At 50.0% G+C, this 22,843-nt stretch overlaps 1 protein-coding gene across 2 annotated transcripts; it reads right to left on the bottom strand.

Moving 5' to 3' along the window:
• Positions 1 to 717: 717 nt before the first annotated feature.
• CHAF1B (chromatin assembly factor 1 subunit B) lies at positions 718 to 18,550 on the bottom strand. 2 transcript variants are annotated; one of them, XM_059392327.1, is made up of 14 exons: positions 18,465 to 18,550; positions 17,553 to 17,746; positions 16,945 to 17,077; positions 15,324 to 15,441; positions 14,139 to 14,242; positions 12,021 to 12,117; positions 10,628 to 10,712; positions 8,901 to 8,994; positions 6,914 to 6,983; positions 6,725 to 6,816; positions 4,668 to 4,833; positions 3,131 to 3,505; positions 2,237 to 2,331; positions 718 to 1,501 (listed from the first exon to the last, which is right to left on the bottom strand). In XM_059392327.1, exons 2-14 carry the CDS (start codon positions 17,676 to 17,678, stop codon positions 1,410 to 1,412), a joined length of 1,647 nt encoding a protein of 548 aa, XP_059248310.1. In that variant the 5' UTR covers positions 17,679 to 17,746; positions 18,465 to 18,550; the 3' UTR covers positions 718 to 1,409. The 2 variants fall into 2 exon arrangements, with proteins under 2 accessions (XP_059248310.1, XP_059248311.1); XM_059392328.1 differs by having other exon boundaries at positions 4,668 to 4,830.
• Between the last annotated feature and the right edge of the window lie 4,293 nt (positions 18,551 to 22,843).

The following is a 22,843-nucleotide window of genomic DNA, read 5'->3' as shown; positions in this document are numbered from 1 at the left end:
ACAGCACCCCTCACTCTGGCCGCAGGAAAGGTAACATCTTTCTTCTCTGAAGAGCTGAGGGCACCTCCCACCCATGAACGTCTCCGGCTACCCATCAGCGATGACGCAGAGAATAAGCAAGAGAAAGCTGTCGGTGGAAACGGTTTCACCAGAAGAGACCAGACCCGGGGAGAGCTTTTCCCTTAGGATTTCCCAGTCTTGGCTGCGGCCCCGAATGACCTGGAGCTTTCAAGACCGCTGACGGTGCCCCCATCCTGTTAGGCCACCCCCGTGCAGGGAGTACCCGTGAAAGGGAGGCAAGCTCTTTCTCTGCTTAACTAGGTTATGGATTAAGCACCAGATTGATCCTTTTTCCAATTCTTTCCTTTGCTGCTGCTGATCTGAGTTCAAAGGGGCCACATTGATCCGCTCCTCAGCCACTTCCCGTCAGACCTGATGTGGGTGCTCCCTGCAAGCTCTCCCGGACTGGAAAGGAATCTGGGGTCGGGGAGCCCCACCTACACGACTCACGGTGGCCATTCCGCCAAAATGATGGGCGTTTTGGCATGTCTGTCGTTTTGAGATTTTGACCAGGAGATGCATCGGCAGCGCCTCCTGCACGCCCCCTAGCCCTGCGCCCCCCACCCCCCGCCCACAACGCTGGTTTACTCCCCGCAGAAAGGGAGAACGCACCCACGGCCCCCGGGTGGGGAAAGCAAAGGAGCAAAGGCAGAGGCATAAACTGCTAAGTTCTTTTACTCTGAAAAATCCATGTGAAAAGTCAATCTATTTGGATAACAAGCTGTAGCCAAAGTGAAATCTCAGTTCTCTCCCTAAGGGAAAAAAAGGCAAGGAAATAAATATGCTTGAACAGCAACCAGCTTCCTTCTGATGGTCACGGAATCCCAGCTCTGACCCAGATTCCCTACTTGATTCTCACTTCCTAACTTTCCAGAACAAGTCCACCTCGAGAATCAGCAAGCAAACTAGCAAACTCCCTCCGAGAAATCGACTACACAGAAGATCAGCTCGACGGAATAAACCCTCTCAAACACCTTTCTCCTCTTTCTCATTCCGGCGTCAGGAGGAGTCCGCCCGCGTCGTGTCTCATCTTTCACATATTTTCAAGGGAGGATTCACGGTTTCACGCTAGATAACGTGAACTGTTCCAGCTTCAGAAACTTATCAAAAAGAGGATTTAGTCTATTAAAATGTTCCCAATGCCGAGGTAAAAATGTATCTTGAATACAAGAGCAAACAGTTCTGCAGGAAAACTGGTCTCTGTGTACCTTCTGTTACACAAGTCAGTTCCTGGGTGTCCGTCAGGCTCCGCCTAATGCCGCGGGTCTCCGGTGTCTCCAGTCCGGCCACCCACGCTGTGCACACGGGGGCCCCGGACCTGGCAGGCCTCAAGCACCAGGCAGGTCTCATCAAGGGTCCAGACCCTGGGGACTTCCTTCGCGCTCACCAAGTCGAGGTCGCTTGAGGTCCGGAGGGCTGCCCTGAGGGTCTCCGGGCATCTCTGGAATGTTAACAAACAACAAGTTGACAAGTAAGCGAACGCTTGTTTAAAATGACGAGCTGATGTGGACAGAGCCCCCGGGTGGCGCAGTCGGTCAAGCGTCTGACTCGTGGTTTCAGTTCAGGCGGCGAGCCCAGGGTGCTGAGATCGAGCCCCGCATTCCGGGCGGGGTCTGCTTTAGGGTCCCTCTCCCTCTCCCCACACACTTGCTCGCGCTCTCTCTCAAATAACTAAATCTTAGGGGGAAAAAAAGTGATGTTTACAAAATAAATTTTGTGCCCGGACAAGAACTGAACTGCCTGGCAAGGGCCTATATAGATATAAGAGAAGGATCCAGTGGTTCTCAGTGGGAGGCAACCTCGCCTCTCAGGGAACAGCGAGCAGTGTCTGGTGACCTTTACGAACGTCCCAAGTTGGTGGGGGTTGGAGGGGGCTGGGTACAGGCATCCAGGGGTGCCGCCTGCCTACAGTCAGAGGACGACCCCACACCAAAGAATTCTCCAGCCCAGCAGGTTAGCGCCCCCCAAACCCGCCATCTACTCATTTCCCGGGAGTGGCTGCGTGGGAAGGGGGGCGCCCTGCTGAGTGTGACAAGGCGGCCAGGGCATCTGAACGACGGGTCTGGTAAGAGGCATCTCCGCTTTCTCAGGACTTAAACTACGTGGTTCATTTCCAAGAGAACAAAAGAAGGTATTCGATCTTTAATTATATTAAACCAGTCACAGTGACACTCACCTGACTGAATGTCCTCTGCGGAAGGGCTGGTAATGACACTGGCTGGTGCAGAAGGCGGTGCGGTATCTGTCTTTAAGGGTATCAAGTTTATCCTCCTTGATTAAAAACACAGTAAAGGGACACAAGGCTCATTAGTGTCCTAGGAATCATTTGTGACAACAAACCTCAAAACTACCTGAAGGAAACATTTAAAACTTCCAGCTGACCAGATGACACAAGGCACTAAAAGCTGATGTGCCCATGTATTGAGTAACTAAGGACTGTGTTCCGTTCCTAAGTTCAATCATCACATTGACAACAGTCCAACCGTAACTGTCATCTAAAAGTCTCAGAACCTGAGGCGCCTGGGTGGCTCAGTGGGTTAAGCCGCTGCCTTTGGCTCAGGTCAAGGTCTCAGGGTCCTGGGATCAAGCCCCGCATCAGGCTCTCTGCTCACCAGGGAGCCTGCTTCTCCCTCTCTCTGCCTGCTTCTCTGCCTACTTGTGATCTCTGCCTGTCAAATAAATAAATAAAATCTTTTTAAAAAAATAAAATAAAAGTCTCGGAACCTGTGATTTTGTCCCACTCCAGTGGTATGATGAACACCCATGCACACAGCGTATGGAAGGCCAGCGGACATGGTTTCTACTAGGGAAAGTTCCAAAACTGGGCAGTGGGCTGCGGCCAAGTCGGCCCGTGTGTCGCGCACCTGGCTCTGGGCAGCCCCTCACAGGTGGGAATGGGGACACGACAGAGGTCTGGAAGCAGGGGGGCGGCACTCAGGTCGGTTCTGAAGTCTCTCTGGCCGCATCGGAAGCCCTTACGGGATGTCCCCATTTCGAGGTTGGGGCCTTCTGGTTTCTATTTTGTTTTTCGGCCGCCATGACAAGTTGGTCCCCCGCCAGAAGCTCTTACCGCGGTGTCGTCTTACTCCAGGCCTGCAGCGTGTTCACCGTGACCCTCCGGGACGGGGGCACTCTCGGGTTTTGAGTGCTGGGCTGCAGGCTCTTCTTCTCCTCCGAAGGCGCGGCCGGGGCTGGAGATGGTCTCACCTGAGGCGGGGGTGTGCCGGGACTGCTGGGGTCTTGGATTCTGCCCGTGGGGGTCCCCTCGGCCAGCCTGGGTCCTGGCGAAGACCCCTGGCTTTTTGATTTCTTTGCTGTGTCGGGAGTTCTCACGCTTAGAACCGGCTTCTCTTTCAAAGGTATTCCCAGTTCATCCTTCTCAAACGTCACGAAGGAGCAGTAGCCGTCCGTGGAGGAGATGGCCAGGAAGGCCCCGTCACTGGACCTTGGTTGCCCGAACAGGAGAAAAGGTTAGAAACTGTACCAAAGTCCAGGCGCCCCTCTCAAGGCTCTCTTTAATCACTAGAAAATGCAAGTTCACGGACTCACAGGCTTCGTGTGAAAGGAGAGGGTTTGTGTGCGCCTCACGCCCACCCTGCCCTCCTGCCCCGCTCAACGTTCTCAGGCACTGCGACACCTCAGGACTGTCACCAGAGTCACCCAAAGGAAGGTGCAGGGACCTTTCTCCACCCCCACCCAAGAAGGAAAAGAAGGAAAAAGGTTATAAAGAGCAAGAAGGAGATGGTGGAGGGCAGGCCCGGCGGAGCCGGCATGAGCAGGTGGGGGGGTAAACCAGGGAACCTGGGGGCGCAGAGGACCTCAGCGGAAGGCACACTGACAGCACGGATAACCACGGTTCTGGGGGACAGGAGCTCGCAGGTACAGGCTTCCTGCCAGGAGGGCCTGGCAAGTCCCCAACAACCAGGGACCCCACGGGGCCTCCCCTCAGTCTGAGAATTAGAGGAATCCCCAACACATCGGAATGGCTTCATTCAGATGTTACTCTTACACTAGGAAATGGTATTATAGCAAAGTAGAAATGGCTTTCCTTTTAATGTTGATTCCTTTTAAAAGGTATTGGTAGGGGTGCCTGGGTGGCTTAGTCAGTTAACTAAGTTAACAAACTAAGAGTCAGTTAACTCTTGGTTCCAGCTCAGGGCATGATATCGGGATCCTGGGATCGTGCCCCTTATTGGGCTCTGTGTTCAGCTGGGAACCTGCTGGAGATTCTCTCTCTCTTTCCCGTCTGCTTGTGCATGCACACAATCTCTTCCTCAAATCTTAATTTTAAATTTTTATTTTTAAAGATGCTATTTGAGAGAGAGACAGAGCAAGCAGGGGGAGCAGCAGAGGGAGAGGGAGAAGCAGACTCCCCACTGAGCCAGGAATGGGGACTCAATCCCAGAACCCCGAGATCATGACCTGAGCCAAAGGCTGATGCTCAACTATCTGAGCCACCCCAGGTGGCCTTCAAATAAATAAAATCTTAAAAAGAAGAAATTGGTAAATATGGGCCCAAAAAGCCAGCTCTAGTGCTGAAATGCTCCCGACCCCAGGGTCCACTCCAGGGCACCACACCGCACACCCCCTCCCCGCCGGCCACTCACCAGGACACGTCGCTCAGGGTGTGATAATGTATGTTAGACACGTAGCCGAATGGGAAGGGCTGCTGGGTGTCGTACAGGAGCACTGAGTCCTCCGAAGCCACAGCGAACACCAAGCGGTAAGGCAGGCGCACCAGCTCCACGCCCGGCTCCTGCGAGGGTCCATCTGCTGGGGGTGGGGGGGTTGGGGACAAAGGACAGGAAACAAGGAGCAAATGCAAACGCATTCCTCCAAAGCCCTCTCTCCAGGGACATTAACAGCGCCATTTCACTGAAGCCCGGGTCTGAAGAGAACCACACAGGAACCGGCGAGGACACCGTGTCCTGACCCGAGAGTCGGAGGCCCCAAAGGAGGTTCGAAAGGCCAGGACCAGATGTGGGAATGAAACAGGGCAGGCTGAGGGCCCGCTTTTGGAGAAGGAAAAATAAGGGTCACCGAGAAACATTCTGTGAATGGTCCTTCAGTTGGTTACACGCATTCACATCAAGAATCGAAGAGTTAAAAACAGCCGCTTCTGGCCGGGAACAGGGACCTGATTTACCCCCAACCTGGAGCAACCAACACCAGGCAGATTACACCACATGACCGCCTTCCAGACCTCAACCGCCAGGCACTGAAGGACACTGATCCCTGAGGGACGGGAAGTGAAGAGGAAGACCTCCATCTGCCTCAGTTTACCACCTGGAGCTTCTGGTCCCAGAAAAGGTAGAGAGAAGCAGCCCACAGCAGCCAGCCTGAGCCGACAGGTGGGAGCTGGGAGCGGGAGACCGGGGCGGCCGGCTCGAAGGGGCCTTCTCTGTCTCCAGCCAAGCACGGATGGGCGTGAGCATGTGAGGAAACCACCCCAGGACCGAGCAAGAACCACAGGAAAGCCATTCCCGGAGCCCCCTCCAGCCAGGGTGGAAAACCTAGCTCATGGGGCTCTGGTGAGCACACGTCAGGCCAGTCGTGGGGCAATTAGCTGTAGACCAAAGGCCACTGGGGTCTGGTCTAACGAAGAGAAGTAGCTCAATGTTTCCAAGTAACTTCACCGCATCCCAGAATAAAGCTCAAGAATATTTGTAAAAATACATCCGGCATCCACGAAGGTACAGTTCACAATGTCTGGCGTCTAATAGAGAATTACCAGGCCCGCAAAGAAGAAAATATGACCCACAACGAAGGGGGAAATCAAAGCCGATCCTCTGTACGCAAAGACACTGAGAGTCACTAGAGTCACTACGGACACCGTATTCTGCGTGTTCGAGAAGCAAGAGGAAAGATGGAGCACGCTAAGTGGAGACGTGGGGTTTGTGACACAGAAAACAGTGACGCCGAGAGGGAGAAAAACAGGCAGCCTGACCCCCAGGCAGTCTGACCTAACACACGTGTAGATGGACCCAGTGGGGAGGACAGGGCAGGACAGAAAAACGTGGTTGAAATTCCTCAAACTTGGTGAAAACTATAAACCCAAAGATCTAAGAGCTCAAGGAACCCCCAGCATGAGAAACCTGCGGATAACCCCACCAAGGCCCATTGTGATCTGACTGGTTAAAGCCACGAACAAGATTTCTATGTGTACATGGAGGGGAAAAAAACTTAAAAAAAAACCACAAAAATCCAGTTCAAACATAATTTCACTGCATAGGAAATGGATGAACGACATTCGACTGCTTCAGCAGAAAAATACGAGTACTCTTCTTCCTTTAATGTTTAAGTGAAGAAAGTGTATTCGGGACGATGCAAAAAACAGACACACATTCTGAGAACACTGGGCTTTGCTCCAGTCCTCCCGAGTAACCAGACTGAATCAAACCCACGTACGTTTCCCCACAAGATAAAGCCAAATCACAGGGCACCTGCGTGGCTCAGTCGTTAAGCGTCTGCCTTCAGCTCAGGTCATGATCCCAGGGTCCTGGGATCGAGCCCCGCATCGGGCTCCCTGCTCAACGGGAAGCCTGCTTCTCCCTCTCCCACTCCCGCCGCTTGTGTTCCCTCCTCGCTGTCAAATAAATAAATAAAATCTTTAAGAAAAAAAAAAATCACGACCCATAACACTACCGCTGTGCCTCTAGCATACCTTGTTCCGCCACAGGCCTCAGCTCAAAGTAGACGGGACAGCAGCGGACAGCAAGCGTCGCTTTGCCAGGACACGGAAGATGCGCGATAGGCCTGGAAAGTGGGTCATGACCTTTTTAGAAAGGGCACCATTACTCGCCAGGAGCAAAAAGAAAGGGTCAACAGGTCAACAATATCTTCAACTACATACCTTTTAAGATTTTTCCTGGAGAAAACATAAGTCGTATTTGTTACGTTTTCGCCAGACTCCACACATCCAGCTGGGGAAGCAGGGAGGGAGAAGAGGCGAGGTTTTATAAGACCGAAGCACAGAAACTCGGGAGCATCCATCCCTGGCTTGTGAAATATTTGCCCCAGCTAAGCTGTCTGCCCCGGACAATGCTTCTGTGACTGAGGACAAATACGAACAGTCCCAGTCTGGGCTTGGCGCTTACTCCAGGCTCTACCCGCCTGTCCCCTTCCGTGAGCGGCCCACCCAGCCAGGGTGGCTTCAGGCCTGGGCAGGAAGAGCAGAGCAGGGGCCCCTGGCTATGAAGATGTCCCGCAGGGAGACCGGCCACTTCCTCCCGGAGAAGCGCTCTCTCGAGATCCCCCAGCTCTGTCCCCGGGTTTGAGCCTGGCGGCCTGTGTCTGCTCTGCTCCTTCCCACCTGCCTGGGGGGGCCAGGAGGCTGCCGGGGGACCCAGGCCTCTGCTACAGCCTCGGCCCCCTGCAGCAGCTGACCCTGCTCTGGGGACAGCCCACGCTGGAGCTCCTCCACACGCACCCCAGGATGTCCTTAAGACAAGGGCAGCCCCAGGCAGCGAGGACCGCTGACCACAGCTGCCCTTGGACACCTCTTTCTTGATACCCACACACAAGACATCTCGCCTGCGACCACTCCATCCCCACGGTGCAGGCAGAGGCCCTGCCAGCCCTGGTCCCGCCCTCCCCGCCCAGCCCATCTGAACCAGCCGTGGAGCTTTTCCGCCTTCCCTCCACGCTCGCGCAACCACGACCACCAGTTACGACTCAACTGTCTTTCTCTTCCCCCACTGGGGTTTTCAGTGCAGCTCACAGAATCGGGGTCTTGTCTCCTCCTAACCTGCCGCTGCTCTGCTCCGCCGACCACTCGCCAGCACGAACCCGGGGTCAGGCACCTTTTTACTAGCTGCCTGACATGCACGGTGGTGAGAACACCGTAGCTCATTCACCCGTCTCGTTAATCAGGACAGTTGGTCCAGAGATAGAAACAACAGACACGGTCGAAAATAGACTCTGTCATACTAGGTTTCAGTTCTTGCAGACTGAGGCTAAGATGAGGGGCAGACGGGCTGACGAGGACACGCATGTGATGGTGACCAGACTGTTTCCTGAAAGGGCTGTGACCATTCACAGTCCCACCAGCAATACCCACGTTCTGCTTGCCCATTAGCAGCAGGTATTTTCACTTTTTTCTAGTGTGAAAATAATAAAGAGATACCTAGCTGTGTGTCACTTTAATTTCTGTTTTTCTGTCACTGAGCGTCTGAACATTATCCCGTGTATGCTGAATGCATAAATTTTCCTTTTTGTATCTTTCACTCATTTTCTTTCTTTTGGGTTTTTCTTTTTTCTCAATTTGAAAGAGCCACTGTATGTGATGTACATAAGCTCTTTCCTGACTGTAAACAGAATTTTCCAGTTCTGTTATTTGTCGACTGATTTGCTTACAGGGTCTTTGCTGTACAAAGGTTGCCCAGTCCAAGTGCCATCAAAACCGTCCCGATTCCTAGGATGTTCTCCTACATGTTCACCTTTTATTTCTTTTAAGATTTTATTTAATTGACAGAGAGAGACACAGGGAGAGGGAACACAAGCAGGGGGAGTGGGAGAGGGAGAAGCAGGCTTCCCGCTGAGCAGGGAGCCCAATGCGGGACTTCACTCAGGCAAACACCTGCTCAAGTACTATTATTTTTCATACTTCTAAAACTGTTCTTGGGGCACCTGTGGCTCAGTCGGTTAAGTGTCCGACTCTTGACTTTGGTTCAGATGATGATCTCAGGATCACGACATTGAGCCTGTGACAGGCTCCATACTCAAGGCAGAGTCTGCTTGGGATTCTCTCTCTCCCTCTGCCCTTTCCCCCACTCATGCTCTCTCTAAATAGCTAAATAAAATCTTTAAAAACAAACCAAAAAAAAGCTTGTGAAACCCACCTGGTGTGAGGAGCAAAGATCCATCAGGAGTAAAACTCAGTCGACGAAAGAATGACTTCATGCTGTCATCATGAAACATCCGGTAACTTCTCGCCTGTGGCACACAAGTTGAAACACTAATCCAAGTCTTACATTCACAAAAAAGGCTTATCAGGTGGTTTTTCTTTTTCTTAATTTTATATAGTATCATTTATTAGTCACATAATAAAATATGAAATATATTACAAATCAAATAACCACTCAAGACTACAGGAGTAGGGGCCCCTGGGTGGCTCAGTCAGTTAAGTGTCCAACTTTTGATTTTGGCTCAAATCATGATCTCAGGGGTCGGGGATCGAGCCCCATCATCAGGCTTCGCAGTAAGCAGCAAGTCTGTTTGAGATTCTCTCCCTCTGCCCCCACCCCCACTCTCTCTCTCTCTAAAATAAATAAATCTTAAAAAAATAAAAAAACAAACTGCAAGGGTCTCGTGAACACTAACCACGCATTTGCATTAAGGAGAGCTGTGTGTGTCGGGGCGCCTGGATGGCTCAGCCGGTTAAGTATCTGCCTTCAGCTCAGGTCACGATCTCAGAGTCCTGGGATCGAATCCTGCGTGGGGCTCTCTGTTCAGCAGGGAGCCTGCTTCCCCCCTCTGTCTGCCCCTCCCCCCTCAAATAAATAAAATCTTAAAAAATAAAGGAAATCTGTGTGTGTACATGGGTCTACATGTGCGTATATGAGCGGGCGTGCATGCGCGCGCGCATGCGTGCAGCTCTACAGTTGTTGTTTTAAAAGCCTCTCTGAGAACACAGCACACGGTCAGCAGTGGTTTGGAGAATGAGACAGGGGAGGGAGGAATGCAAGACGACAACCAGGGGCCCTCTGTTCTGTGTGCCCACTCAGAATTTCCAACTTAATGAACACTTCGTATGGAGAAAATCGCCAGCCGCTACACTGGTAACCTATCTTTCCGAATGTGTCTCGAACACCTGTGGGTCGGTTTTCGCTCGGACTCACTGACACTTGATAAACACTAAGCGTTTGGGTCTCCAGGACCCAAAGACCCAGCATGTCCCTCCTCACGGTAGGGGAGCTCTGCTGTGTCACCAGTCATGGCCCATCCGGCCGTGGTCGGCTGCCTGAGGACAGGATTCATACCACGTCCCTGTTTTGTTCCAGTGACCAACCTCCTTCCTTTTGCCTGAAGTGCCTGCGTCTGTAGCCTTATTCCTCCAGGACCACTGGCTCACAGGACCACTGTCCCCCAGCAACACTCTCTCCATACCGGCCAGGACGGCATATGGCCCCCCCTACCGGACAGACACTCGACACCCCTGCCTTCCTGTTGCATAGTGCATAGTTCAGGGTCCCCCTAGGTCAAGAGCTCTTGACCCTCAATACACCTCAGGATCCCATAGGGGACCTGCCAACCTCAAGCCAAGCGAATCACATCTGGGGGAAGGGGACGGGCACCCATTATTTCTTAATGCTTCCAGGTGACTCCACACTGAGCCAGGGCTGAACACCTCTGTCAATCATCGGCAGCTCTCCCCCGGCCCCCGGATGTCCCCAGTTCCATGCAGTCCAGCCCAGTGGCCTAACTGAGCCTTGACCAGATCCGAGAAAGTACAAGGCAGTTCAAGCATCGGGGGCCCGAGACCAGTGGTTTAGCCATAAAACGCGGAGGAGCTCGGGACCCCCCACCTCAACTGAAGCCCCGCTCAGGTAGGACGAACAGATTGTACCTCGCCTTCCGCCCCTATTCCAGACAGCATTTTTGAGACATTAAAAGCCACACGTTTCTTCTGGGTGCTGTATACCCTCAGGATCCTGAAGAAAGAAGAAGATTCTGACTGATCTCTTCTAGCGAAGGACGTGTTTGGCATAGAAGCGATCCAGTGTCAAAACTGAAGGCCAGTTAAACAACGTCAGTCTGCAAGACCACCTACAGCACCAGTCGTCACACTGTCCCACATTAACTCACTGTGGCGGAAGCGAACCCCCTGAGGCCGGTCACGAATGCAGTAAGGAACTAGGTCATAACTTTTTTTATCGAATGTTTCAACGTGGTCAAGTAAGACGTACTTTAGGCCTGTCCCCTTCAGGCTCCGGACACTCGGCCCAGTAGCGATTTGTGGGACTACAGTGACATTTGTTTCAAACGGTCTTGCCCTCAGGGATTTGCACGAGTGAGGGAAACACCAGCATATAAATTTGGCTGTTGCTAATCCATATTATTCCCATAATGAAGAAAACACCAAGATCAGAAAATAAATGCGCATACAATATCAAAGTGCTTCCTTTTCCTGGCCTCTCCTAACTCTTCCACATTGCTGGGCCATCTGGAATCAAAGGTGTTATGATTAAAAGTAGTTGGGTACCTGTACCCCTGGGGCTAATAATAGACTATATGTTAATTAAAAAATAGAAAATAAATAAAACAAATAAAAGTAGTTGGATAAAAACTCAAAAGGGCTATCTTGACCAAGGAGTAATATATCCAGCACCTCGGATGTTCTTTGTTCCAAGAACACAACTAAATGCAGGACACCAGTAAACATAGCAACAAAACCTCCTTTCAAAAAAGACAAAATATTCTATGTTTCCATTAATTTAAGTGGAGTCATTAAAATCACTGCAGTAAACTATAATCAGAAAATGAAACAGGGGTGTCTGGCTGGCTCAGTCGGTGGAGCACATGACTTGATCTTGGGGACTGTGAGTTTGAGACCTGTGGTGGGTGTAGGGATTACTTAAAGAGAAAATCTTAAAAAAGGAAAAGAAGAAACGTTGAACCCCATCATTAGGTACCCCTTCTTGCATATCATATTTACATAAAACACTTTTTCTTTAAAAGTTGCCCATGAAATTCATATGTAATTCAAAGCTCTCTATGCATTCATTCACCCATTCGATAAAGAGTTACTAAGCACTATGTATAAGGCACTGACCCTAATTAGTTTCCAATGTCTTGTTATGGTTTAAGAAGAACATTAAAACCAAATACTTTATAAGAAATCAAGAACATGGATGGATGAAGCAAACCTTGACTCTGCCTTATTATTGAGTAAGTGGGGTTGAAAACACTGCGGAAAATTTAAGTCAACAAAGAAGACAACTTGCCAAACATGAACGTACCTGTCACAGCTCAGGGTAGCAACATACTGACCCAAGGGGTCCCAGGTTACCCCTTGGACGTAACTTTTATGTTCATTAAAGATGGAGATCTTTTGTCCTGCATAAAGGCACACAACAGCATTACGGAAACGTACTCGCGCACAAGCGGAGTCAACTACAGTTTAAGCACGACGCCCTTCATCCCACTCCATCATCCCACGGGTGGTTCCGGACGACCTCCGCCCCCCGCGCTGTGTCGCCTCTGAGGAGACAAAGAAGACCTCACACGGCCCACACTCCCAAGGAGCCCGCAGCATTGGGGGGAGAGACACACCCAGTGACGGGCCGCATGGGACACAGAGGCCGGGGCAGCAGCAAGGGTCAAGAAGGGGACAAGCCAAGTTCAGCTGTCTGGGTCGGGCACGACAAGGGGGCGGCTCCTGAAGGAGCAGCTACTGTGAGCAGATCCACGGCGGGAGGGGAGGGCCGCTTAGGCACATGGAGCTATTAATAAGTAAGGGAGAATGCTACAGGGTCATGTCCCTGGCCAAGATGGCAACACAGGGAGGACAGGAGGTATGTGACTGCAACCCTTGCGGGCAAGGAAAGAAAAGGTTCTGCGAATTCAAGATGCGGCCGAGAGAACGCTCAGCTGGGAAGTAACGTGCACGATCAAGACGAAACCGAGGTTCACAGGGTTCACCGTACCCTGGTTAGGAGGTGACGGCAGGCCGGAGGCGAGGGCCCCTGCAAAAAGCAGGGATGGGAAGGGGACTCTGTGGAAAGATTAAACCAGCAGAGCGCAGGGGCTACCCGGATAAGAGGAGGAGGAAGGGGGCGCCTGGCTGGCTCAGTGGGTTAAGCTGCTGCCTTCGGCTCAGGTCATGATCTCAGGGTCCTGGGATCGAGTCCCACCTCGGGCTCTCTGCTCAGCGGGGAGCCTGCTTCTCCCTCTCTCTCTGCCTGCTTCTCTGCCTACTTGTGATCTCTCTCTCTGTCAAATAAATAAATAAATAAATAGATAAATAAATAAATAAGGAGAAGGAAGGCACAAACCCTGGCCATTCAAAGCAAAAACAAAAACACTTCCAAGGTCATTACAAGCGGCTTCAGGGGGTTGCTGGGTGGACTGTCCACACAGACGCTGAAATTAACCCCATCAATGGCCTGGTGAGAAGAGAAGACGACGGGGACACTGGCCGTCCATATTGCCGAGGTTGGAGACTGAGCAGGAACTAACAGAGGTGGGGCAAGACAGAGAGGTCTGGCTGGCCGGCAGGCCTCCAACAGACAGACTGTCACAGAGTGGATAATCCAGAGGCCCAGGGGGCGCCTTCTCCAGCCTGACTCCCTCCCAACGCTCGCGGCTGTGGGAGCACCAGCCGGGAGCACAGTACAAGGCAGCAAGGAAACATCAAGTTTGAGTAACCGTCTGCCGAAGGCAAAAACGGTCATGTGTTAGGCACTAACTGGCTTCTGGCAACTCACTTTTGGCCAATTTTGTAACTTCTCACACGTCTACCATCTCCCCAACTAGAGAACAGATTCCATCAATGAGCGAGGTGTCCTCGGCCGTCCTCGCTCTCAGACACCTGGTCCTACCTTTCCCAACATGGCGCCTTCAGTGCCCATCGATGGCGACGACGGGCTACACTGCCCAAGACCCTGAGTTCCACGAAGGTGAGCCCTGCCCCCAACATGTCCATAACCCCACGCATGTGGGACAGACCTCACTCTGGCACCACGGCCAGGCCTCCTACACTTGGACGGGGACCCTGAAACTAAGTTGGGTCCATGACACAGGCGCCCATCCTGCTGAGCCAGCCACCCATTTTAGTTCACTCAGAAACTCTACTCTTGCCTTTAAGATCAAGCAGGTTATGGGCGCCAGGGTGGCTCAGTCGGTTAAGTGTTTGCCTTGGGCTCAGATCTCGATCCTGGGGTCCTGGGATCAAACCCTACACTGGACTCACAGCTCAGCAGGGAGTCTGCTTCTCTGTCTGCCTCTGCCTCCATGCCTTCTCTCTCTCAAATAAAATCTTTAAAAAATAATAATAATAAAAACAGATAAAGCAGATTAGACCTTTTAGCCACTTACAAGATTCCTTCCCCTGACAATAACAGAAACGCGTCCGCTACCTTTACCGACGTCCCATATGATGGCCGTGTTATCCACAGAGGCAGAAGCCATCAAATTCCCGTCGGCTGCCCAGCAGATATCGTACACATCTTCTAAGTGGCCCCTGGAGTCCAAAGAGGAAAAGGAAGGGAAAAAGCAAATCTCAATGAGAGACAGACCATCAAAAACTTACAGGCATGGGACGCCTGGGTGGCTCAGTTGGTTAAGCAGCTGCCTTCGGCTCAGGTCATGATCCCAGCGTCCTGGGATCGAGTCCCACATCGGGCTCCTTGCTCAGCAGGGAGCCTGCTTCTCCCTCTGCCTCTGCCTGCCATTCTGTCTGCCTGTGCTTGCTCTCTCCCCCCCTCTCTCTCTGATAAATAAATAAAATTAAAAAAAAAAAAAAAAAACTTACAGGCACACTCACAGACCATGCATTAGGATTTTAGAAATCTCCACTGGAACTAGATCAGCTGCAGCTAGGGTCTGCTATCTTCAGGGGTAGTTACAGCTTTGTAACTGGTTCAGTCTGACTAATGAATATTTTAGAGCAGAAATAAAGCCCATGTGGGGGGGCCTGAGTGACCCAGTCAGTGAAGCGTCCAACTCTTGGTTTGGGCTTAGGTCACGATCTCAGGGTTGTGAGATGGGGCTCCGCGCTGGCTCCACGGCCATTGTGGAGCCTGCTTGAAATTCTCTCTTCCTCTGCCCTCTCCCTGTCAACCCTCTTGTAAGAAAGAAAGAAAGAAAGATCCATTTTAATCATGTTTCTAAGTCAAAATGCTGGGCACCTGACGGCTCAGTCAAGCATGCAACTCTTGGGCGCCTGGGTGGCTCAGTGGGTTAAGCCGCTGCCTTCAGCTCAGGTCACGATCTCAGGGTCCTGGGATCGAGTCCCGCATCGGGCTCTCTGCTCAGCAGGGAGCCTGCTTCCCTTCCTCTCTCTCTGCCTGCCTCTCTGCCTACTTGTGATCTTGCTCTGTCAAATAAATAAATCAAATCTTTAAAAAAAAAAAAAAAAAAAAAAAAAAAAAAGCATGGAACTCTTGATCCCAGAGTTGTGAGTTCAAGCCTCACGATGGGCACAGAGCCCACTTAAGAAAAAAAAATTTTTTAATTAAAAAAAAAAAAAAATGCATGTGAGCTAAATGCATTCGGAGCAGTTGGGTAAACCACTCCGGTGGGCGCCCCCACACCCCAGTTACCGGAGGGTTTTCACGACAGTCCAGTTCTCCTTATTCAGCTGAGCCTCGTCCTCGTCCTGAAAGGCGAGCTGCTCCGGCTCCTTGTTGTCGTTCACCTTCCACAGCAGAATGACAGCATCTGTGCAGCGAGCGATTCAGGTAAGACAAGCCACGCTTCAGGCATGCTCCTTCAGTGCGGGGCTTTCAGGACATTAAACCTTATTTATGTTGTTCAATAGCTACTACAGTCACCGCGAGCGCCTTCTAAGACTCTGGATAGGAAAAACAGGTTTGTCTTCTGATCTAAAACTCCAAAATCAAACTCCTACCAGGTCAGAGCTATCCAACGTCATGTGCAACAGAAGGGTCCCCAGGCCAGGAAAACACTGCAAAGCAGCCGACTAGGTTAACAAATCCTAAGGCACTGCCTAGGAATGGCCGAATAATGAAAAACAAAGAACCACCAAGCAAGGATCGGCAAATTGCTCCCAGCTGCGTAAGCTTCAGCAGACTTAGCGTCCTGACTCCTCAGTTACCTCACCTGCAAAATGGGGTAACAGCATACCTACCTCCTAGGGCTGTCTCCAGGATTAAATGAGTTAATACGCAGAAAACACTTAGAACACAATGCCTACCCCGCGGGGACAAGTGGACACATTAGCTACTCATAAGAGCATCAGATACCTCAGCGCGAGGTCATCCATTGTCTGGGTGCTCTGACTCCCTGAGCTCTGCCCCCAACTCACCACACAAATCTGAGCACCACTCGCCTTCCCTCTGAGTGCCAGTCACTGAGCCGGCAGTATGGGCACAAGTGAGGAATTCTGGGAGCCGGAGGGCGAGATCGGCCTTGACATTGGCAGGTGGACACTCTCTACTGCCAACAGCAGGCTTCTGGGCCTCCAAGGCGAAAGGACTGGGCAAAACAAGGGCTGCCCTGTGCAACCTCTCAGCAGACGGCCTGAGAGGGGGCGCCCCCCGGGGGCGCTCCCTACTTTCCACCTTTCCCTCTGCGCACACACGCCCTGGACATCATGGCACTGAACTTCACCCGATCTCTTTGCTCCTTCGGCAAATAAAACCTGCAATGTGTTTTATATTTCCTAGTAACTCCTAGACTCTTCTGGTGTCAAAGCATGGTAAAGAGATTTACTTTTTTTGTAGCAGTTTTACGCTATTTAAGTACAAGCAGAAAATAGGAATCAATCTGCTTTCACCAAGCAAACATAATTTAGAGGGCCATTCAGACACTACTCCCCCAAGTGAATTAACTAATTATAAGCGACGTGGGAGAGAATGTGATCACTCGGATACTAAACCAGCAATCAAACAAGGCCGGGACAGCTGCACTGGAACGTGGTAAATGGGTAAGCGCCTTCCTACTCGTCTCTACCAATGGAAAGGGGTGAGGGGGTATCGCTGGGGGGAGGGGTGCATTTACAACCAATTCTTCTCAGGTTAAGCTTGCTATCCCCCATCCTCTCATGCTCCTCAGAAGGTTTTTTATAAACTATCTAAATGACGGATTGAGAGGTCAAGTGACCTCTAAAATTGAAAAGCATCCCTAGCTCAGAGCTCACGAACATGAGACACAAAGGTATCTGGTTTCTAAGGAATTTTGAAGGATAATACTCATACTCACCGTCTCCTCCTGATGCTAAAATTTCCCCATTTGGAGAAAACCGCACAACATTGACCGCTTTGGTATGGCGAGTGAGGTTGGACAAAAATTCAACAATGGCCTTTCCATCGGGTCCTTTCGCCACCTTCCAGATCTGACGGTAACCAACACATTTGTTCAGGGAAACATACAAACGAGCACCTACCATACTGTGCTTCCTAAACACAAGACTAGGCTAATTATCAGGAAGAAAATGGTTTTTCTCTTGATACATCCAATGAACTTCTTTCTGAAACAAACTAACAGTCCCATTGCCTGCGGCCCTCCCTCCTACCTCTTTCTAGGGCAAACTGCTCCCCAACAGAAACTGGCTTATTTTAAAATAAGGAGCATGGAGCCGATCAAAGTAGGAAACACACCCCAGGAGCAAAGCTTTCTTTTACTTTTCTGGTTCAGTCAAGGCCCTGAGAAGCTCTGTCTCGGGGCTAGATGACCCAACAGTCTGAGTGTGCGGACACTGGTATTCCAGGAAAGACTGGAGAAGGCGGCCCCCGCAGCCCGTCTCTGCGGCCCCGCAGCCCGTCTCTGCGCCCCCGCAGCCCGTCTCTGCGCCCCCCCCCCCCCCTTACCCTGCCCGCGGTGTCCACGCCCGCCGACGCCAGTCTGTGGATCCTGCCCGCCGCGCCGGGCTGGAAGTCCAGGCTGTACACCGGCTCCTTGTTGTGCCAGGCTATTTCGCAAGTAATGACTTTCATCCTCCAGAGTCTTGAAGGAGCAAAACAAATTCCTCCGGCGCCGCTCTTTTCCCAAAGACAGAGGAAAGCTGAAAATCGTTGGTAATGAACTGAGTATCAGAGCAGGCAAGGTGTCCTGAACGCTCATCAGGAGCCAGGAGTCCTGCTCCTGAAAGATGCACGCTGTACCGGGAAAGGATGTCCATGCTGACCTCTCTCGAAACACCCTGCAAGTGCCCCTAAAATGCTTCCCTGAGCCGAGGCCGCTGGGCTTCTTTCACGGCTGTGTCCGGAAAAGCAAAATGGGCAGAGGAAATCAAGGGGCCGGGCCCCGCTGCGCGACCGCCCCCGCTTAGTGGGGGTTGGGGGGCGCTCCCGGAGAGCCGGGGGCCGGGGTAGCTCGGGCGAGCGGCTGTCCCGGGGCCAGGGGCCGCCCGGGGGAGGCCGCCTGGGGGAGGGGACCTACTGGGAAAGGGGGCCGCGCGGGAGGGGGGATAACCACCTCCCAGAGGCGGGGCCACCAGGAGGACGGGGTCGCCCGAAGGAGTGAACCAAGGCCAGGGGGCCAGAGGGGACCCGCCCCCGTTCCCAGGCCGCAAGGGACGGGGCGCTCGGCCGGAAAGCCGAAACCAGGCCCGGCCGGGAGGAGGCCGCACGGGGTCGGCGCGGGGACCGGCCGCCCGAATGCACGCCATTCCGGGGCTATGCCGGGACCCCGCGGCCCGGCCTCAGCGAGATCCTTGCGCCTCCGTCCCGCCCTGCAGGGAGACAGTGGGGACGCGGGAGCCAGCGCCGGGGAAGCAGTACCTGCAGGAACACGGTCAGTCCACCGCTCCGCCGGCTCCCGCCACCGCTTGCGCTTCTTCCCGCGCGCCGCAGGCCCCGCCTCCCGAGGGGCGGGACTGCCCGCGACGCCCCGCCTCATTGCGGGTGGGACTCTGCTCGTCCCGCCTTCGTGTGGGCGGGGTTTGCGTGGCGCTCCGCCCCTCCTCCGGGCGGAGGGGTCCAGAGGTGCTGAGTCCTCGAAATCCCCGGCTGTTCCCGCCAGTTCACTAATGACGTGCGCGACCCACGCCTCGGTGGAAGAATAGATGAGTTCATCGTCTCATTCAATTCTTTCTTCCCTTCTTAACTCTTGTAGCAAACATTGTCTGAGCATCTCCTAGGTGCTGGACCCTATGCTGGCGCTGGACGAGCAGTGGAGAGAGAAACTCCCACTGACTGGCCCTCAGGGAGTTGACAGTCCAGTAAGAGGAAAAGAGGGGTCTGGTTGACAGGTGGGGAGGCTGTAACTCCGAGGGCCACCCGAAAGCACCCCGTCTGTCACTGGTCTTTTTCACAGCGAGTGTTTGAGAGCTGTAACCTGCATCTGGCCTCCTCTCGGTCTCTGGAGCTTCAAGCATCAGTGAAACAAAAACTCTTCTCCAACCATCTGTAGTCATGTATGCAAATAATTATTTTAAAAAGGACTGTGAAAAAAATGTGTAAGGAACAATGTGCTCTTACAGTTCTGAGGCCGTGATTATTTTGGATTTGAAGGCTCAAAGGAAGATTGAAGAGAAGAGGGCATTTAACACGGGCTTCAGATGAAATGAAATCTTGCCATTTGCAACAATGTGGATGGAACTAGAGGGTATTATGCTGAGAGAAGTAAGTCAGAGAAAGACAATTATCGTATGATTTCTCTGATATGAGGAATTTGAGACAGGGTGGGAGGGTTGGGGGTAGAGAAGGATAAAAGGAAACAAGATGGGATCGGGAGGGAGACAAATGATAAGAGACTTAATCTCACAAAACAAACAGGGTTGGGTGTCCACGGGGGTAGGGAGAGGGTGGTTGGGTTATGGACATTGGGGAGGGTGTGTGATATGATGAGTGCTGTGAAGTGTGTAAACCTGACGATTCACAGACCTGTACTCCTGGGGGAAATAATACATTATATGTCAATAAAAATAATTTTAAAAATAAAATAATAAAATGGCCTTCAGGTGATAGAGTTTTGGATGAGTGTCTCTGGGAATTGGGAATTTAAGCCACTCACAGTGTACAACAGGGGCACAAAGAGGCAACAGTGGGACTGGTGATGGGAAAAGCTGGATGGGGCAAAAACCCAGAAGTATTTAGACGTGAATGAGGTCATATGGACATGTGTGTCTCAAAGGCAGTTTTCTCATTCTTTATTAACCGAAATCTTGCATATATTAGTCTGGGAGCTTGGCTGAGATGAGATGACAGATGGACATCTCCTTGTGCTGACTAACAGCAGGTTTTTGGGTCTTCAAGACCAAGGGACTTTGAAAAATGAGTGCTGCCCTGTGCAACCTTGCAGAAGAGAGCCTTCCAGCCCCCTCCAGGTGGCTCTCCCACTCCCCAACTTTCTCCTCTTCTTTCTCCCTCTCCCTCTGCACCCCTCCCAGGATATCATTGCACTTGAACCTAACCAGGTTTCTTCCTTTTGCAAACAAAAATTTAGAATTTTGGGTTTTGTTTTGTTTTGTTTTTACATATATATTGGCTTTTAGAACATTTTGGAGAGTACAAAACTATGGGGTCATTCTATACCTGGATTGCTTACGTTATACATTATACTGCAATAAGCAGATGTGGTCATAAACACTTGTTAAAAACAGACGTAATAAGTCTGTGCCTCAGTTATGGTCTCTAAATAGCATTTCCCCTGAAAAGAACCACAGCTCCGTGAAGGAATGAATGGCTGTTTCCAGGTCTAGACAGGAAATGTATTAGACCAGCCTGAAATACTTTATTATACCAGAAAGCAAGAAAATTATCAAAGACTATGAGGATTATAGAATAAGGACATAGGAACCAATTTGAAGACCTGTAGCCAGTGAGACAATTTAACATTGAAAAATTGCCACAGTGGATTGAAACACATTAGATGTTAAAATTTATTCATACATAATGATATTAACAGCACCAAAAAGCCTCATTGGTTACCTTTGGGAAACAAGGCATGAGCCAAACATTTATCCTGCCGGTTCTATATGAACTATATGCCTTGGGATAACTAAATAGGTTTTCTTTTTAGACGTCCCACAATTCAGAAGGAATGATAAACTATAACTACTACCATTTCATAACTCCTAATAAAATAATAGATTCAGAAGCAATTATTAATGGATGCTAAACTAAAATCGTTCAGTGAAGACTGATAGGGAACTTCATAAAGGATCATTCAAGATGACAACACCTGAACTGAAATAATTAATCTTACTATAACAAAATGGGGTATCTATCTAAAATGTACCTCTTCGTGTGATGCAACACAAAGAATAGTACCACCTAAGAAGGATTCTCCTGAACAAAGCAAAGTAAAACAAAAGAACTTGAATCTGATTAACCCTGTACATCCACCAACTTATAGGAATACAAGAAAGATTTTCCTAAAAATTCAATGGTATCAAAAACAGGAAAATTCTCAAAACTGTTCTGATTTCTCCAACAACTAAAAAGTAGTAAAACAGAGGAAGAAGAACCTACAGATTTAAAGAAACCTCAGATTGGTGCCTGGGTGGCTCAGTGGGTTAAGCCTCTGTCTCCAGCTCAGGTCATATCTCAGGGTCCTGGGATCAAGCCCCACATCAGGTTCTCTGCTCAGTGGGGAGCCTGCTTCCCCCTCTCTCTCCCTCTGCCTACCTCTCTGCCTACTTGTGATCCTCTCTCTGTGTCAAATAAGTAAAATCTTAAAAAATAAAAAATAAAGAAAGAAATCTCAGAGACATACCAACCAAAAGCAACTTGTGGATTGTTTGGATTCCAACTTGAACAAACCACTTGGAAAAATAACTATGAAATGACCAAAGACCTTTGAATGTAGACTAGATTTGATATTAAAGTTACTAAGGGGTGCCTGGGTGGCTCAGTTGGCTTCTGCTCATGATCCCAGAGTCATAGGATCAGGCCCCACATCAGACTCCCTGCCCTCCCCTCCCTCTCCTGAGGCTCCCCCTGCTTGTACTCTCTCACCCTGTCAAATAAATAAAATTTAAAAATATATTAAAATTTAAGGCATAATAATAGTGTTACTTTGTGGTTTAAAATTCTCATATTTAAAATCTAAAATTGAAAATTTTAAATTTCATATTTAAAAAATAATACTTAATTATTTATAGATGATATGTTAAGAATTTGTTTTAAATTTGGGTCAATAAAGAAAAGAAAAACAATAGAGAAAATCAAAATTAAAAGTCAGTCCTTTACAAAGATCAACAAAACTGGGGCACCTGCGTGGCTCAGTGGTTTAAACATCCAACTAACTATTGATTTCGGCTCAGGTAATGATCTGAGAGTCATGAGATGGAGCCCCGTGTTGGGCTCCATGCTTGAGTCATGCTCGAGTCTGCTTGAGAATCTCCCTCTCCCTCTGCCCCCTCCCTGCTCACATATGTGCACACGCACATGCGTTCTCTCACGCTCTCTCTCAAACAAACAAGCCTTAAAACCAAATCAACAAAAGTAACAAACTTTTAGCTAGACTGACAAGAAAATAAAGAATATTGAAATTACTAAAATCAGAAAAGGGACATTATTACTGATGTTATGAAAATAAAAAAGGATTATTTTGTGGAACAAAAACAGAATACTATGAACAACTGTTTTCCAGCAAACTGGCTAACCTATATGAATGGTCAAATTCCTAGAAACACAGTTTACCAAAACTGAATCATGAAGAAGTAGAAAATCTGAATACTAAAAATTAGTAAGAAAACTGAATCAGAAATCAAAAACCTCCAACAAAGAAAAGCCATGGACAGATGGGTTCACTAGTGGATTCTACCGATTTACAGAAAAATTAACATTAATCCTTCTCAAACTTTCCCAAAAAATTAATGAGAAGGAAACACTTACTAACTCATCCTATAAGGCCATCAATACCCTGATACCAAAGCCAAACACTACAAGAAAAGAAAAAATAGACCAAGACGAATATTGATGCAAAACAATCTAAACAAAATGCTACCAACAACAAATTCAGCAACATACTGAAAGGATTATACATCATGACCAAATGAGATTTATTCCTGGAATGCTGGAATGGCTCCACATGCAAAAATCAATGTAATCCACATTAGAGAATGAAAAGGAACAAAACCACATGATCATTTCGCTTGCTGCAGAAAATGCATTTGACAAAATTCAAATACTTTCATGACTAAAAATAATAA

Source organism: Mustela nigripes, chromosome 2 (genome assembly GCF_022355385.1).
Source record: "Mustela nigripes isolate SB6536 chromosome 2, MUSNIG.SB6536, whole genome shotgun sequence".
NCBI lineage: Eukaryota > Metazoa > Chordata > Mammalia > Carnivora > Mustelidae > Mustela > Mustela nigripes.
This window is presented reverse-complemented; position numbering and strand designations above follow the sequence as displayed.